The 16,606-nt window shown below is 42.4% G+C and overlaps 1 protein-coding gene across 1 annotated transcript in view; it reads right to left on the bottom strand.

Annotated features, from left to right (window-relative positions):
* LOC144596218 (extended synaptotagmin-3-like) overlaps positions 1-16,606 on the bottom strand; it is a 104,182-nt gene that overhangs the window by 62,205 nt on the left and 25,371 nt on the right. Inside the window, exon 2 of the mRNA XM_078404429.1 lies at positions 7,536-7,577. Coding sequence (XP_078260555.1) covers positions 7,536-7,577 — 42 coding nt within the window. The remainder of the gene's footprint in view (positions 1-7,535; positions 7,578-16,606) is intronic.

The following is a 16,606-nucleotide window of genomic DNA, read 5'->3' as shown; positions in this document are numbered from 1 at the left end:
AATAACTGCCAAATTTGATGAAATCAAACAAATGAACATCCTTCGCTGGTTCTAAAGCTGGGCTTTGCATATCCACTTGTAATAGCCTTGGGCTGTGAGAAGTACCCACTTCAACCCTGGTTTGCAGTGTCAGGTTGCTCCATTGTAAAAATCAGGCTTGCTGATCCCACAGTAAAAGAACCTGTGGCTCTCACTCCAGCCGAGATTCTAAAGAAGGGGCTTGACCTGAAACATCACCCATCCACGTTCTCCAGGGATGCTGTCTGACCCACCAAGTTACTTCAGCACTTTGTGTCTTTTTTTTTTTACATACACACACTGATGTGGTCTACATAAGATGAAAATCTGAACATTCTGGTTTAATCCATTGAAGATTTCTAACATTAAAACAAGGAGTGTTTGGATGAACCTATCCAAACAAAACCAGTAAAGTGGTATTTTTATATCCTTATTTGCATGGAAAACAAATTTTCAACACTTACCACAAAATGGCTGCAGGAGCTTCTTTCTCAATGGTCTACAACTCAAGGGATACATCAATGAGTGAGACAGATTGATTTTTCATCACACCTTGAATGGGTGAGTGTTTAACTTTAACATTGCTGGCACCGGAATAAAGAGGTAAAAACAGTCCAGGTATTGGGCCCTGGGTATTAACAAGAAATGCGTGTGGCAAGGAGAAGCTTCCAGTAGATATCCCAGCTGGAGTGACAGCTACAGGATCTTTTAACATTGGGCCAGCAAGCTTGGTCTTTCAGCATATGATTGCAATGGAGCGGTCTGCCACTGTGCAAACCAGAACTGAAGTGGTACAGAATGTTACTGCAGATGTTGGTTTACACAGAGAATAGGCACAAAATGCTGGAGTAACTCAGTGGGTCAGGCAGCATCTCTGGAGAAAAGGAATAGGTGACGTTTTGGGTCGGGACATTTCTTTGTCTGAAGGAGGGTCTCAACCTAAAACATCACCACTTCCTTTTCTCCAGAGATGCTGCCTGACCCGCTGAGTTACTCCAGCATTTTGTGTCTATCTATAGAGTTGCAGTGGGTTTTCTCACAGCCCAAGGCCATTACAAGCGGATATGCAAAACGTAGCTTCAGACAAATGGAAGAATGTCTTTTGTCTGACCTCATCCAATTTGGCAGTCACTATCCTTCCAGCTAAAAATGTGCATGGACACCCTGTCATTTTGAACCTTTTTGAGCATCCCAAAGCGATGTGAACTAATTTAATACGATCCCGTACTGATGGAGCAGGAATGTTGTCACCTTACATTATACATCTACTGACCCGACTTGGTTCTTCAACCCAAAAGTCCAACACAGTTCATGCAGATGCTGCCTGTTCTGTTGGGTGTTTCTAGCGTTTTCTGTTTTTATGCCTACCACAGTTCATTCACAGCTTCATTGAGAAATTGGCGGCGTGGAGAAAATGGAAGTGGTATTGGAAACCAGGAGATTGGTATTGGAAATACGTATAACCAAATTTAGTGGAAGGAAAAAAAAATGTTTGCATGCTTTCCAGGAACATCATTTTGGAGATGAGCTGGGTGGAGGGAATGCTAGACAACAGGAGGTTGTGGGAAGTTTTATTGCAGAGCATGCCAAGGATTTAGATAAACATTTTGTCCAACTTGTATCCTTTCAGTCAGCACACAGGGAGTCAACATTGCATTGTCCCAAGAATTACCCAACAATTGACACTTGCAGATCAAAGTAGGCCAAGATCCCCGCAATACCCTTAACTGAATCAAGTCGTAGGCATCATGAAAGCAATGGAGATATTGCTCAGTCAAGTGATAGAAGTTGGCCTGGATCCTACTGTTAACATGGTGCTCCCACAAAAAAAAGCAAAAATAATGTTACACCAATGTTTCTGGCACAAATTATAATGTACATATATTTTTTTACCCAACATCAAACTTATCATTTGGCAAATTAAATTCTTATTCTTATTAGCCTGACTTAGTTACAAGAAAGATTTAATTTATTGAATCCATTTAGCAACAAAAGGTGGAAGAATGCAAAACAACAGGAGATATCTAGCTCCAGAACTCACAAGGCATATGTTGTTTATTCATTGGTACAAAAAGTAAAAAACAAAAATATGACAAGGCTTTCAAGTGTTCAGGGTTGCACTGGAGAGAGAGAGTTGTGATCTGCTTGCATTATGAGAAGGGCTTCTGACACTGTAGTGCACTCATCATTCATTGCTATGTCAATACCGGGGACCAAGGATCTAGTGGTAGGAACTGAAGGAAATCCATATTAGTCAGGGAATGGTGTTAGGTAAACTGTTGGGACTGAAGGCAGATAAATCCCCAGGACTTGATGGTCTGCATCCCAGAGTACTCAAGGATGTGGCCCTAGAAATCATGGATTTTAAATATAAATCGTGGCTATTAAATATATATTAATAGCTTTGATCTTTGTAGTACAACTACAAAGATCATTTTCCAATGTTCTCTCGATTCTGGATCAGTTCCGATGGATTGGTGGTTAGCCAATGTAACTCCACTTTTTAAGAAAGGAGGGAGAGAGAAAACGGGGAATTATAGACCCGTTAGCCTTAAATCGGTAGTGGGGAAGATGCTGGAGTCGATTATTAAAGAAATTATAGCAGCGCATTTGGAAAACAGTGACAGGATTGGTCAAAGTCAGCATGGATTTATGAAGGGGAATTCATGCTTGACTAATCTTCTGGAATTTTTTGAGGATGTAACAAGTAGAATGGATAAGGGAGAGCCAGTGGATGTGGTGTATCTGGACTTTCAAAAAGCCTTTGGCAAGGTCCCACCCAAGAGATTAGTGTGCAAAATTAGAGCACTTGGTATTGGGGGTAGAGTATTGACACGGATAGAGAACTGGTTGGCAGACAGGAAGCAAAGAGTAGGAATTAATGGGTCATTTTCAGAATGGCAGGCAGTGACTAGTGGAGTGTTATACTATAGTGGAGTGCCGCAGGGCTCGGTGCTGAGACCCCAGTTGTTTACAATATATATTAATGATTTAGACAAAGGAATTAAATGTCGCATCACCAAGTTTGTGGATGACACAAAGCTGGGTGGCAGTGAGAGCTGTAAGGAGGATGCTATGTGGCTGCAGGGTGACTTGGGTAGGCTGGGTGAGTGGGCAGATGCAGTATAATGTGGATAAATGTGAGGTTATCCACTTTGGTGGCAAGAACAGGAAGGCAGATTATCTGAATGGTGTCAGATTAGGAAAAGGGGAGGTGCAAAGAGACCTGGGTGTGCTTGTACGTTGGTCACTGAAAGTAAGCATGCAAGTACAGCAGGCAGTGAAGAACACTAATGGCATGTTGGCCTTCATTGCAAGAGGATTTGAGTTTAGGAGCAAGGAGGTCCGACTGCAGTTGTACTGGGCCCTGGTGAGACTGCACATGGAGTAGTGCGTGCAATTTTGGTCTCCTAATTTGAGGAAGGACATTATTGCTATTGAGAGAGTGCAGCGTAGGTTCACCAGGTTAATTCCCGGGATAGCGGGACTGACATATGATGAAAGAATGGGTTGACAGGAATTATATTCATGGAATTTAGAAGGATGAGAGGGGATCTTATAGAAACATATAAAATTCTTAAAGGATTGGACAGACTAAATGCAGGAAAAATGTCCCTGATGTTGGGGAAGTCCAAAACCAGGGGTCACAGTTTAAGTAGGCCATTGAGATGAGGAAAAACTTCTGCACCTAGAGAGTTGTGAATCTGTGGAATTCTGTGCCACAGAAGGCAGTGGAGGCCAATTCACTGGATGTTTTCAAGAGAGAGTTAGATTTAGCTCTTAGGGCTAAAGGAATCAAGGGTAATGGGGGAAAAAGCAGGAACGGGGTACTGATTTTAGATGGTCAGCCATGATCATATTGAATGGTGGTGCTGGCTCAATAGACGAATGTCCTCCTCCTGCACCCATTTTTCTATGTTTCTATGATCAAAGCATCATAGAAAGTTTTCCCTTGTGAGAATGGAAATGTGTTGACACTGCAGCCAGATTCTGGAAATGACTCAATGTACGGTGCAGTTTGAATACTGGCAACAGTTGGCCTTTGAATTTCAAATGATATTCAAGTTAATTCAAATTTTCCGTCTTCCGATTTTTATCATGTCTTGATGTTTTCAATCTGCTAAATTTCCCTTTAAATTCAGACTAACCTATGGCAAATGAGATTGCCTTTTTACCTTGAAAGGAATATTCCCATACCCATAATAAAGGTATAATAAATAAAAATCTAAACAGATTTACCGCTTCACTGAAAATTAATTTAGTAATTCAGATTCTTGGGATGGGGATTCTATTTTATAGAAAACATGGATAAATTCCTTCCATTTTTTTCTCATTCCTAAGTTCAGTTTGCTATTCTCTTGAAATAGACACGAGCACAAGCACAACCATGGACTCATCAGCATGTGAGAAGATGAATAATCAACACAAGGTTGCATAAATGTAATTTTTCAATTCATTAGATTGGGGGATAGTCCCAAGCATCTTAAAAAATGACAGAGCAATTTCGTTAATTATATAATGGTGTAAACACCATGTTGAGATCCACAAATTTCTCACCATGAATACATCTACAAAGTGCCAATTCCCAATGAGGGAATCTAATAGAGCAGGTGAACCTTCGCACATTCCCCAGTACCTATGCTTCAAAATTCAGTCGCTAAACCTGCAGCAGATTAACTGACTAGAATAGAAAGCCAATCAGACAAATGGGAGAAATTAGGTATTAGCAGAAAGATGAGTGAAGCTTTTGATTTAATTCCATTAAGTTGGTTTAAAAGCTTGCATACGCGTGTTCTTGCATGCACATGGAAACATGTTTTCCCTCTTCTAACCATGATCTAACCCCTGGCAATGAAGGGTGATCAGCAGGTGGATGACTTGTTCTCAACATTGTATCTCACTTCCTGCAAACTTTCTGTGGGTGTGGAGTTAATCTTCAAAAATGATGGTCAACTGTTCAAAATATAGCCAGTACACTCCATTTTCAATGTTACTGGAACCTCAGTAGTTAATCGATGCATGCAGATGACATTCATGTTTACATTCATTTGTCAATTTGTTCACACAAATATATGTGAGCCTTTCACTCAATATCCTTGAAACAAAAAAGTTCTCTACCAATCTGACCCTGCAGCACCACATGGATCTCCAACTGTAAAGGCTTATGCTGAAACCTCCCTCTCCATAAGTGCAGAGCCATTTCTTGGCAGAGGCCATATATTGATGATGAAATTCATCACTGCCTTAAGGTGCCAACACATCTTTGGCTGATTGAGAAGGATATTTGAATATTTAGGTTCTCAGAACTGGCACAAAACTCATGGTCTACCAGATAGCAGTGATCCGTGCCCTAAATACTTCCAAGACACAAATGACCTACAACAGATATCTCGGGGCACTGGAAAAGTACCAATACAGTCTCTGCCAAATCCTTTACATTACACTCTATGTTGGGCAGGTCAACTTATTTGCATTTCCAACACCAGCCACCCACATTTAGACCTAATTCGAGCTCTATTAGGGTTTAGGGAAGTCTTATCATGGGATGCGACTTCTCCTTAGCCTGGGTTCCCCATTTTCTCTCCCCGCCCAGTTCTACATTTCACTCACCAGCTTCCTTCTTTAGATTCCACCATTTTCATCTTTGTGTCTTCTCCAACTAAAGCCTGGGTTACACTTGTCCCCACCACTCCCGACTAATCTGCCAATCACCCCATCATAACCTGGATCCACCCATCCCTTGCCAATTGTTGCTCCACTGCCCCCCCCCCCCCCTACTCATGTTTATTTACCAGCTACCTCCTCTCTACTCCATCAGTTTGAAGAATTGCCACCAACGGAAACATTGTCTGTTTCTCTCCACAGTTGCTGCCTGGTCATCAAGTTCCTCAGCCAATTCCCTGCTCACAAACCACCCTATTGCTTTCCCCATGAGGCATCACCACCCTTATCTGTTGGAAGTCTACAGCTTCTACATTGTGGGTCCAGAGGCAGCAGAGGAGATTAAAAAACTGGAAGTGGAATAAAATCTTTGCTCTTGGGGAAATTCCCAATAAAAATATCTTCTTGTTTTATAAATTAAATTTTGTATATAAAATGTTATTTTTCTTCTTGGAAAAATTAGCCCAAAGTAATTTTGAAAAAATCAAACATTCAGAAACATACAACTAAAACGGTTGAAGTGATGGCTAGAGCCAGGACAGAAATAAGGGTAGAAAAATGGGTCATGAGGGCAGCATAGTGGCATAGCAGTAGACAATAGACAATAGACAATAGGTGCAGGAGTAGGCCATTCAGCCCTTCGAGCCAGCACCGCCATTCAATGCGATCATGGCTGATCACTCTCAATCAGTACCCCGTTCCTGCCTTCTCCCCATACCTCCTCACTCCACTATCCTTAAGAGCTCTATCCAGCTCTCTCTTGAAAGCATCCAACGAACTGGCCTCCACTGCCTTCTGAGGCAGAGAATTCCACACCTTCACCACTCTCTGACTGAAAAAGTTTTTCCTCATCTCCGTTCTAAACGGCCTACCCCTTATTCTTAAACTGTGGCCTCTTGTTCTGGACTCCCCCAACATTGGGAACATGTTTCCTGCCTCTAATGTGTCCAATCCCCTAATTATCTTATATGTTTCAATAAGATCCCCCCTCATCCTTCTAAATTCCAGTGTATATAAGCCTAATTGCTCCAGCCTTTCAACATACGACAGTCCCGCCATTCCGGGAATTAACCTAGTGAACCTACGCTGCACGCCCTCAATAGCAAGAATATCCTTCCTCAAATTTGGAGACCAAAACTGCACACAGTACTCCAGGTACGGTCTCACCAGGGCCCGGTACAACTGTAGAAGGACATCTTTGCTCCTATACTCAACTCCTCTTGTTATGAAGGCCAACATTCCATTTGCTTTCTTCACTGCCTGCTGTACCTGCATGCTTCCTTTCAGTAGTGCTGCTGTCTCACAGCGCCAGAGACCCGGGTTCAATCCTGACCATGGGTGCTGCCTGTATGGAGTTTGTATGTTCTCCTTGTGACGGTGTGGGGTTTCCTCCCACACTCAAAATCCATACAGGTTTGTAGATTAATTGGCTTTGATAAAATTGTAAATTGTCCCTTGTGTGTAGTATAGTGTTAATGTATGGGGTGATAGTGGTTGGCGCGGACTCAGTGGGCCAAAGGGCCTGTTTCCACTCTGTAGGCCCCTTGCACCAAGTGAGGTCTCACTGTGGCCCTTGGCAGAAGCCAGGGCCACATTGAATGAGACAATGACTGATCACAGTCTGCCGTGATGAAAAACTATTTCCTTAAATGCTTGAACACAAAAGGAAAGCTTTGAAATTGAAGGGCAAATTTAGGAGTGAAATGTTACTGCAGCTTTCACATTGTGGATCAGACAAATATTGAGAACAAAGTCCACTGTATTGCAACATAATTTTCTGACATTTAAGCCTTAATATTCAAACAAAGCCCCGATTCATATTTTAGGTTTAGTTTGGAGATATGCTTTCACCTTACCTTGTTCAACCATTCGACTCTTTCTACATCTGGAAAATGAACCTGAAAAAAGAAAATAATAATTTCAGAGATAATGATATTTGCGGGCACTGTACAACTCAATTTGGAATTACTGCAAATTTTCCCTTTTTTCCAGAGCAATTCCCATTATCAGTGCACAAGACGACAGAACGAGTACAAATACCTCCAAGCAAACAATTCAAAATTGCAGAAGTTTGCACGCTACTTCACAAGTCTATAGATGTGAGCAAACATAGAACACTAACTCCTCACAAGAGAATTGATCACCATTCATAGTTTCCTCATGCTACATCCACCTGTGGGAGGCACAGCTAGTAGAGCAGCTGCCTACAGTTCCAGCAGCTGGCTTTAATCCTGACACCCAATGCTGTCTGTGTGGAGTTTGCACATTTTCCCATCACCGTGTGGGGTTCTTCTAGGTACTCTAATTTCATTCCTCTTCCAGAGATGTTTGTTAGATAGGTTAACGGGCCTAATGTTTAGGTGAATGGTAGAATCTGGGAGAAGACCTTATTGAGTTGTATAAAATCATGAGAAGAATGATTTTCAGGTAGATGCACAGAGTCTCTTGCCCAGAGTAGGTGAATCGAGGACCAGAGGACATAGGTTTAAGGTGAAGGGAAAAATATTTAATAGGAATCTGAGGGGTGACATTCTCACACAAAGGGTGGTGGATATATGGAACAAGCTGCCAGAGGAGGTAGTTGAGAGAGGGACTATCACAATGCTTAAGAAACAGTTGGACAGGTACATGGATAGGACAGGTTTAGCGGGATATGGGCCAAACGCAGGCAGGTGGGACTAGTGTAGCCGGGACATGTTGGCCGGTGTGGGCAAGTTGGGTCGATGGGCCTGTTTCCATGCTGTATAACTCTATGAATAAGCTGACAGGAATGTCAGAGAATAAGTGTGGGAAGGAACTGTAGATACTGGTTTTTACTGACGATAGACACGAAATGCTGGAGCAACTCAGCGGGTCAGACAGCGTCTTTGGAAAAAGGGAATAGGTGACTTTTTGGTTTGAGACCCTTCATCAGACTGAGAGTCAGGGAGAGGGAAACTAAAGGTACGAGAAGATGCAGAACTAAGCAGAGCCTGCATCGACAATTCAGGAAGAGTGTAGTTCACAATGGTGCACAGCAAAATAGGAGGTGCTGCTCTGTCAATGGAGTAGGCCCTGGACAGAAAATTCAGTATGGGAGTGGGAAGGGGAGTTAAAATGTTTAGCAACTTGGAGATCGCATAGGCGAAGGTGGACTAAGCATAGGTGTTCAGCAAAATGGTCTGCGCTTGGACTCGCCGATATATTAGTCCACATTAAGAACACCGGATATGGTAGATAAGGTTGGAAGAGGTGCAAGTGAACCTCTTGCCTCACCTGAAAAGACTGTTGGGAGTCCCCTGATGGAGTCGAGGGGGGAGGCATAGAGACAGGTGTTGCAGCTCCTGTGCTTGCTGGGGAAAGTACCTGGGGAGGGGGTGGTTTGGGCAGGAAGGGATAAATAAACCAGGGAATTGCGGATGGAGCGGAAAGCAGAAAGGGGTGGAGATGAGAAGATGTGGCTAGTGGTGGGATCCCGTTGGTGACGACGAAAATGTCAGAGGATTATGTGCTGTATGTGACGGCTGATGGGGTGAAAGGTGAGATCCAGGGGACTCTGTCCCTGTTACCTCTGGGGGTGGAGGAGCAAGAGCAGTGCTGCGGGATACCGAGGAAACACATGTGAGAGCCTCATCAATGATAGAAGAGCTGAAACCCCCATTCGCTAAAGAATGAGGACATCTCGGATGTCCTAGTACGGAACCTCATCTTGGGCGCAAATGCAGTGGAGATGGAAGAATTGGGAGTGGGGGATAGAGTCTGCAGGATGGTAAGAAGTGTCTAGATAGCTGTGGGAGTCAGTGGGTTTGTAATGGACGTCAGTCGATAGTCTATCTTCTGTGATGGAGAGGGTGAGATCAAGAAAGGGGAGGGAGGTGTCGGAATGATCCAAGTGAATTTGAGTGCAAGATTGAAATTGGTAGTGAAGTTAATGAAGTCTACGAGTTCTGCCTGGGTGCAGGAAGTAGCACCGATGCAGTCGTCAATGTAACGGAGACAGAGTTCAGGGATAGGCATAGTGTACGCCTGGAATAGGGATTATTCGATGTACCCTACCTACCAAGAGGCAGTCATAGCTGGGGCCCATGGCTACAACTTTGATTTGGAGGAAGTGGGAGGCGTCGAAAGATGACTGCAAATTGGTGTTTTTTGGTCAGCGCAGCTTCAATGGGACAAAGGGCTACTTCAGTGCTGTATGACTATGATTCTATCACCAGTATTTAAGAAGGCTACAAGAATTCAACTGCCATTTTTGATCTTTGGAGCTTTTGAGCATTAGTTACATATTTAAAGGTTTAATGCAATGGACTTTTGTATCACAATTAGAAAAAGTATATAAAATTCTTAATTTCAGCTGGGTGCCTTAGTCCCCATCTACTTTTCACGACAAGTTTGCTACTGTTCGGAAATAAATAAGTGTACAACTATTGCCAAAAATGCCCTCCTCTTAGTGAATTGCAACGTCTTTTGCATACATGGAATTTTTAAAAATGCAGACCAGGCATTAATTTATTGCATTCTTTCATCATTAGATCAAAACCTTGGAATTCCTTAAATGCACCTTCAATGGCAGTGAAGCAGTGAATGAAGATATTGTTCTGAGCCACTGGTTTATACATGGTATGAATAAAACATATTTCCTATAACTAAATATGTTAATATCAAAATTGGAGACATTTTGTTCTCAAAAACATTGGTTGAAAACAAATGGACACAAGAATCTAACAAGCTACAATAATGGTGCTGAAGGATACAGAGAAATTTATAGAATGTTAAAATTAACTAAATGATAGATACATGATCAGAACATCTCCTTTACTAAATTACAAGATCATTTGAAAAACATGAAAATACACTCCAAGGATTAGTTTTGTTCATTGCATTCATTCATGACTCGATCAAGACTATGGAATTCCTTAACAGCATCTTCGATGGTAGTAGCATTGAAGCTGATCAATCACAATTACCCATCTTCTCAAAGAGACTTGGTATCAGTAAAGGTAGTGCTGACATTCTTAAAGAATAAATTATATGATGCCATTAAACTGGAAAGAGAAATTAATTGTGGATATTGTCAGGACTCTAGGGACTCAGATATTGGGAAAGGTTGAGCAGGCCGAGACTTTATTTCTTGGAGAGGTATATAAAAACATGAGGGGAATTGATAGAGTAAATGCACAGTCTTTTACCAAGGTAGGGGAAGCAATAACCAGAGAATATAGGTTTAAACGTAGAACAGAGCAGCACAGGAACTGGCCCTTCAGCCCACAATGTTTGAGTCAAAAATGATGCTTGGCTGAACTGATCTTATCTATCTGCAATGACCCATATCCTTCTCTTCTCTGCACTTCCATGTGCCTATCTGAAAGCTCTTAAATGCCACTATTGTGTCTGCCTCTCCACACATCTCCATTAAACTTTCCCCCACTCACCTTATAGCTATGCTCTAGTCTTGGACATTTTCACCCTGGGAAAATGACATTGACTATCTATCCTATGTATGCCCCTCATAATTTTATACCCTTCTATCAAGTCTCCCCTCAACCTCCAACATTCCAGAGAATACAATCCAAGTCTATGCAACCTCTCCCTGTAGCCGAAACCCTCTAATCCAGGCAATCCAAGGCGAGTGGGGAAAGATTTAATAGGTCCCCAAGGGGTAACTTTTTCACACATTTTCACACAGAGGTGGTAGGTTTATGCAATGAGCCGGCAGAGAAGGTAGTTGAGGCAGGTACAACAACAACATTTAAAAGACACTGGACAGGTACATGGATAGGAAAACTTTAGTGATATGGACCAAATATGGGCAAATAATACTAGCTTAGATGGGGTATCTTGGTTGACATGGACAGGTTGGGCTGAAGGGCCAGGTTCCATGCTGTATGACTGTACAACTCCATGAATGTAAGAAACAGAAGAGTGACATTGGAGGTGAATAAAATCATCAGTAAAAACAGATAGGGTGAATGCACATAGTCCTTTTCCCAGGGTTGGAGAATTGAAAACTAGACAGCATTGGTTTAAGGGGAGGGGGGAAAGATTTAATTGGAACTGAAGATACACTTTTTCACACTGAGGGTGGTGGGTATATGGCATGAGCTGCACAGAAAGTGATTGATACAGGTACAATAACATTTAAAAGACATTTGGATTGTACATGGATTCGAAAGGTTCAGTGATAGGGGCCAAATGCTCGAAAATGAGACTAGCCTGGATGGGCATCTTGGTTTGCATGGGCGAGGAAGGGCCTGTTTCCATGGTTATGACTTACTGTAGAATCCCATTCACCCCAAGCAAAATAAGCACTGCCTTCTCTCACTAACTCTAAGCTCAAATGATTAGCTTTCATTCGAAGCCAAATAAATCTCCCTCCTTCTTCCCTGTTTTGTCACACGATAGTGGCAAGTGGTGTAGATGTGCTACAAAAGCAGTTATTTTAAGTAAAAACCTGTTTCCAAATGAGAAATTAAGAAAAGAAATCCCAAAGGAACAAAAATGTCAAAATTCTCTACATCTTGGGCAATTGAACATGGTTTACTGAGCTGTAAAAAAAGCTCTACTGAGCTGTAAGAAAAGCTCAGATTTATCCAATAAAGTTAATTATTGCAGTTTGTTAAACCAATTAGTTACCAGACAATAACCACACATTTCTTGTGAGAAGCACTGTTATAATTTGAATGTGGAAGCTTTCATTAAATTGGATTAAGAATAAAAAGCCAAGCTATTCAGTGCTTTTTTAAAACTTTCAACAAGGAATGCGAGTAAATTCAATAACAGGAGCACAGTAAAGACTTCAGACTGGAAGCATGGGGCATGCAATTTTCAGATTAGCGAGGTTGGTGCTGGATGATCTTTTTCTGTATCAAGTAGGCCTTTCCATGTTACACAAACAATAATTGCTTCAATGTTTATCACGGAGGCATGTTTACTATACTTACTCTTGCTTTCTCAATTTTAAGGCTTTGGGGTACAAACATGCAGTTATTGTCTAACTGGAACACCAGCAGAATGACTTTCAGGTTGGGTATTAAAATTCCAAGAAATATTAAGTGAGAAACTTAAAATATTGATATTCTTTGAAATGCCTTGAAAACACTTCCAAAATGTTACCTGCCATATTCAAATGGTAAAACACAATCAGAACTATACAATGAAAATGGCTCCAAAAACATTAAAGGTTGGTACAAATACTCACTGCTTGCACATAAGTATACAGAAATAAATATTCAGCGATACGACTCATAACAGTGTTATATTATAGAGAAGAAATTGCAGATGCTGAAATCTTGAGCAAAATACAAAAAGTGTTGGAGAAATGCAACAGATTGGACAGTATCTGCGGAAGGAATGGAAAGGTGACATTTCAGGTCAGGACCTTTCCTCAAACTGACAGAACATAAATTGGTCAAGACAAATATTTGGATGCACGAGTAAAACTAGATCCAAGCTCTCCGTGCTAAAGACTTGGCAACCTCCTGCGATGCTTGGCCGGATCGACATGGGGCGCCAGGACATCTACTCTTTGAACCAGTGCTCTTGCACTCGTGTACAGCGCCGCTGAGTACGCCGCCCCAACATGATGCCGCAGCGCTCATATCAGCAAGCTAGACGCCACCCTCAACGACACTATGTGGATCATCACTGGCTGCCTACGCCCTACTCCGACGGATCTCCTGCCGGTGCTCGCATGTATCGCACCCGCCAAGCTTCGCAGAGAGTTCTTCACTCATAGGCTGGTGTGCAAGGCCCCATCGAACACCAAACGTCCTTTGCACCAACTCGCCCAGGATTCACAGCAACTGGGACCTCAACACCTGTCATCCCGTCACCCTTTCTCCCGTCATGCAGCGACCCTCTGTGGCTCCAGTTTCAACATACTAGGAGCATGGAGAACCAGCTGGGAACTGACATCGCGACCTCAATTCACTGTCGCACCGAACACCACAGCCCCACCCGGCTCGAACATGCCCGGTAAAGAGTGGGTCGCCCTGAATAATGACACAATTACATGATCCTGTGATGTCAGTCTCGGAGGCAGACGTCAGAGCATTCGTCAAGAGGGCGAATCTACACAAAGTGAACAGCTCAGACAGTATAAGTGGCTGAGTGGTAGAGACTTGTACAGACCAACTGGCTGAGGTATTCAAGGACACTTTCAACCTTTCATGTCTTTAGTTTTAGAGATACAGCACGGAAACAGGCCCGTCAGCCCACCGAGTCCGCACCGACCAGCGATCCCTGCATATTAACACCATCCTACACCAGGGACAATTTTTACATTTATACCAAGCCAAGTAACCTGCAAACCTGTATGTCTTTGGAGTGTGGGAATCGGAGAAAACCCATGCAAGTCACGGGGAGAATGTACAAACCCAGCGCAAACAAGCACCCATAGCCAGGATCAAACTCAGATCTCTGGTGCTGTAAGCTCCGTAAGGCAGCAACTCTACCACCGCGCGCCGTGGTCCGAAGTTCAAAAAGGCATCTATAGTACTGGTGCCCAAGAATGGCATGGTAACTGGCCTCAATAACTGCTGTCCTTTTGTATTATTCACCTGCTTCAAGAAGCTAGCTATGGCATGGATCAATCTCCTGCCTCAGAAATGGCCTGGAACTGCTTCAGTTTACCTATTGCCACAATGTCTCATTTGCTCTCCACTGTGCCCTGGACCACAAGGATAATATGAACATATTTATTAGTCTGCTATTATCGACTATAGCTCGGTGACATCGCTATCATCCGCTCCAAACTCATTACCTCCCATTGCAACTAGATCAATAGACAATAGATGCAGTAGGAGGCCATTCAGCCCTTCGAGCCAGCACCACCATTCAATGTGATCATGGCTGATCATTCTCAATCAGTATCCCGTTCCTGCCTTCTCCCCATACCCCCTGACTCCGCTATCCTTAAGAGCTCTATCTAGCTCTCTCTTGAATGCATTCAGGGAATTGGCCTCCACTGCCTTCTGAGGCAGAGAATTCCACAGATTCACAACTCTCTGACTGAAAAGGTTTTTCCTCATCTCCGTTCTAAATGGCCTACCCCTTATTCTTAAACTGTGGCCCCTTGTTCTGGACTCCCCCAACATTGGGAACATGTTTCCTGCCTCTAACGTGTCCAACCCCTTAATAATCTTATATGTTTCGATAAGATCTCCTCTCATCCTTCTAAATTCCAGTGTATACAAGCCTAGTTGCTCCAGTGTTCCTCAGATCCTCGACTTCCTCACTGTCTGACCTCAGTGCAGATTGGTACCATCACTTACCATCAACCTCGAGGCTGTTTGCTTATTCCCGCTTATCTACTCATCCTACACCCATAATTGGGTGGCTAAACACAGCTCCAAAACATCTATAAAAACTCACCACTGTGGTTAGCCAACCACCAGTGGTGATGAGTCAGCTTACAGGAGAGAAATAGAACACCTGGATGAATGGTGGCACAACAACAATAACCTCGCAATCACCAACAACAAAAGGAAGCAACTAACTGTTGATTTTTGAAAGGGAAGGTTGAGAGCTCAGGTGTCAGATTTCATTGGTGGTTCCTCCCTGGAGAGAGTTAGCAGTTCAAAATTCCTGGGTGTTAATATCTTGGATGGCCAGTCCCATGACCAAATACTGCAACAGTTCTTCTACTGATACACTGTAGAAAGTATCCTGACTGGTTGCATCATGGCCCGCCTGGCATGGCAATTCCAATGCACAAGAATGCAAGAGACTGCCTAATTCATCCATGCTAACCAAGATGCGCATTTAAGTTAGTCCATTTGCTTGCGTTTGACCCGTATTCCTCTAACCTTTCTTATCCAAGCACGTGCTCAAATGCCTTAACCACTTCCTCTGGCATTTCATTCCATATACCTACAATCACTCACATAAAACAGTTGCCCTCAGGTTCCTATTAAATCAGTCCCCTCACTTTAAATATTAACAAATAACACTTTTAGTAAAGAAATTTACTTTCTAAAAAGAGAAAGAGTATCCACTGGTCCTCATGGGAACAAAAGAATGTTGCAACAGATTAAGTGATATGGAAGATCCACAACAAATTTTCCATGTGTGATAACAATCACATTTAATAATTAATTATTTAAATAAAATTATAAAGATGTGATGTAATTTTTAATTTGTGATTTCTCCAACAAAATCATGAAGCAACTGTGTGCTGGTAAGGAGATCCACAATATGGCAACTGCCAGACTGAAGGGTTCCGACCTGAAATGTCACCTGTTCCTTTTCTTCAGAAATGCTGCCTGACCCGCTGAGTTGCTCCGGGACTGTGTGTCTATCTCCAGTATGGCAAGTTATTTTGGTTAAATCAGGAGAAACAGTACAGGTGGATTTGCTGTAATGCATGAGAATGCATGTAACGCATGAGAAAAACAAGAGCGTTAGGGGCTGATGAATTTCAGACTCGCAAGAACAAAGTTTTATTCCTCTGCAGGATTTTAAAAGATAAATGTATTTTTGATAGCTACAAGTCTATTTTTTGTTACTGCACGCTACAAATACTAAAAGCTGCATGTTACATAGTTTAAATGCTCATCATTGTACAGATATCACTAAAATTGAGTGCTTGACAATTTTGATGGCAACCTGTGATAAAACTAGCATGGAATGAATTCTTAAGAAACATTGGTGTCCAATTACTGTGGGAGGTTACATGTGAACAGATTTTATGCAAGACAATATTTTTCTGCTCAGCAATTTCCATATTCTTTAAGTGGTGTCTAGTTCTGGATCAAACTCGTGCGATAACCAATTCAGCCCTGTGATGCAAATAGTGTTTTTTAATTCATCAATTGCATTATATCTGATTCGCGGTATGGAAATGTGTTCTCACATAACTACCTGCGGCACTCCTTAGTGCCCCACCTATTGACCCATTTTATTGCAGAGATCACCTTTCTTTTTGTGCGAATAGAAACAGTACCTCATA

The sequence above is a fragment of the Rhinoraja longicauda genome, chromosome 8 (genome assembly GCF_053455715.1).
Source record: "Rhinoraja longicauda isolate Sanriku21f chromosome 8, sRhiLon1.1, whole genome shotgun sequence".
Classification (NCBI taxonomy): domain Eukaryota; kingdom Metazoa; phylum Chordata; class Chondrichthyes; order Rajiformes; family Arhynchobatidae; genus Rhinoraja; species Rhinoraja longicauda.
This window is presented reverse-complemented; position numbering and strand designations above follow the sequence as displayed.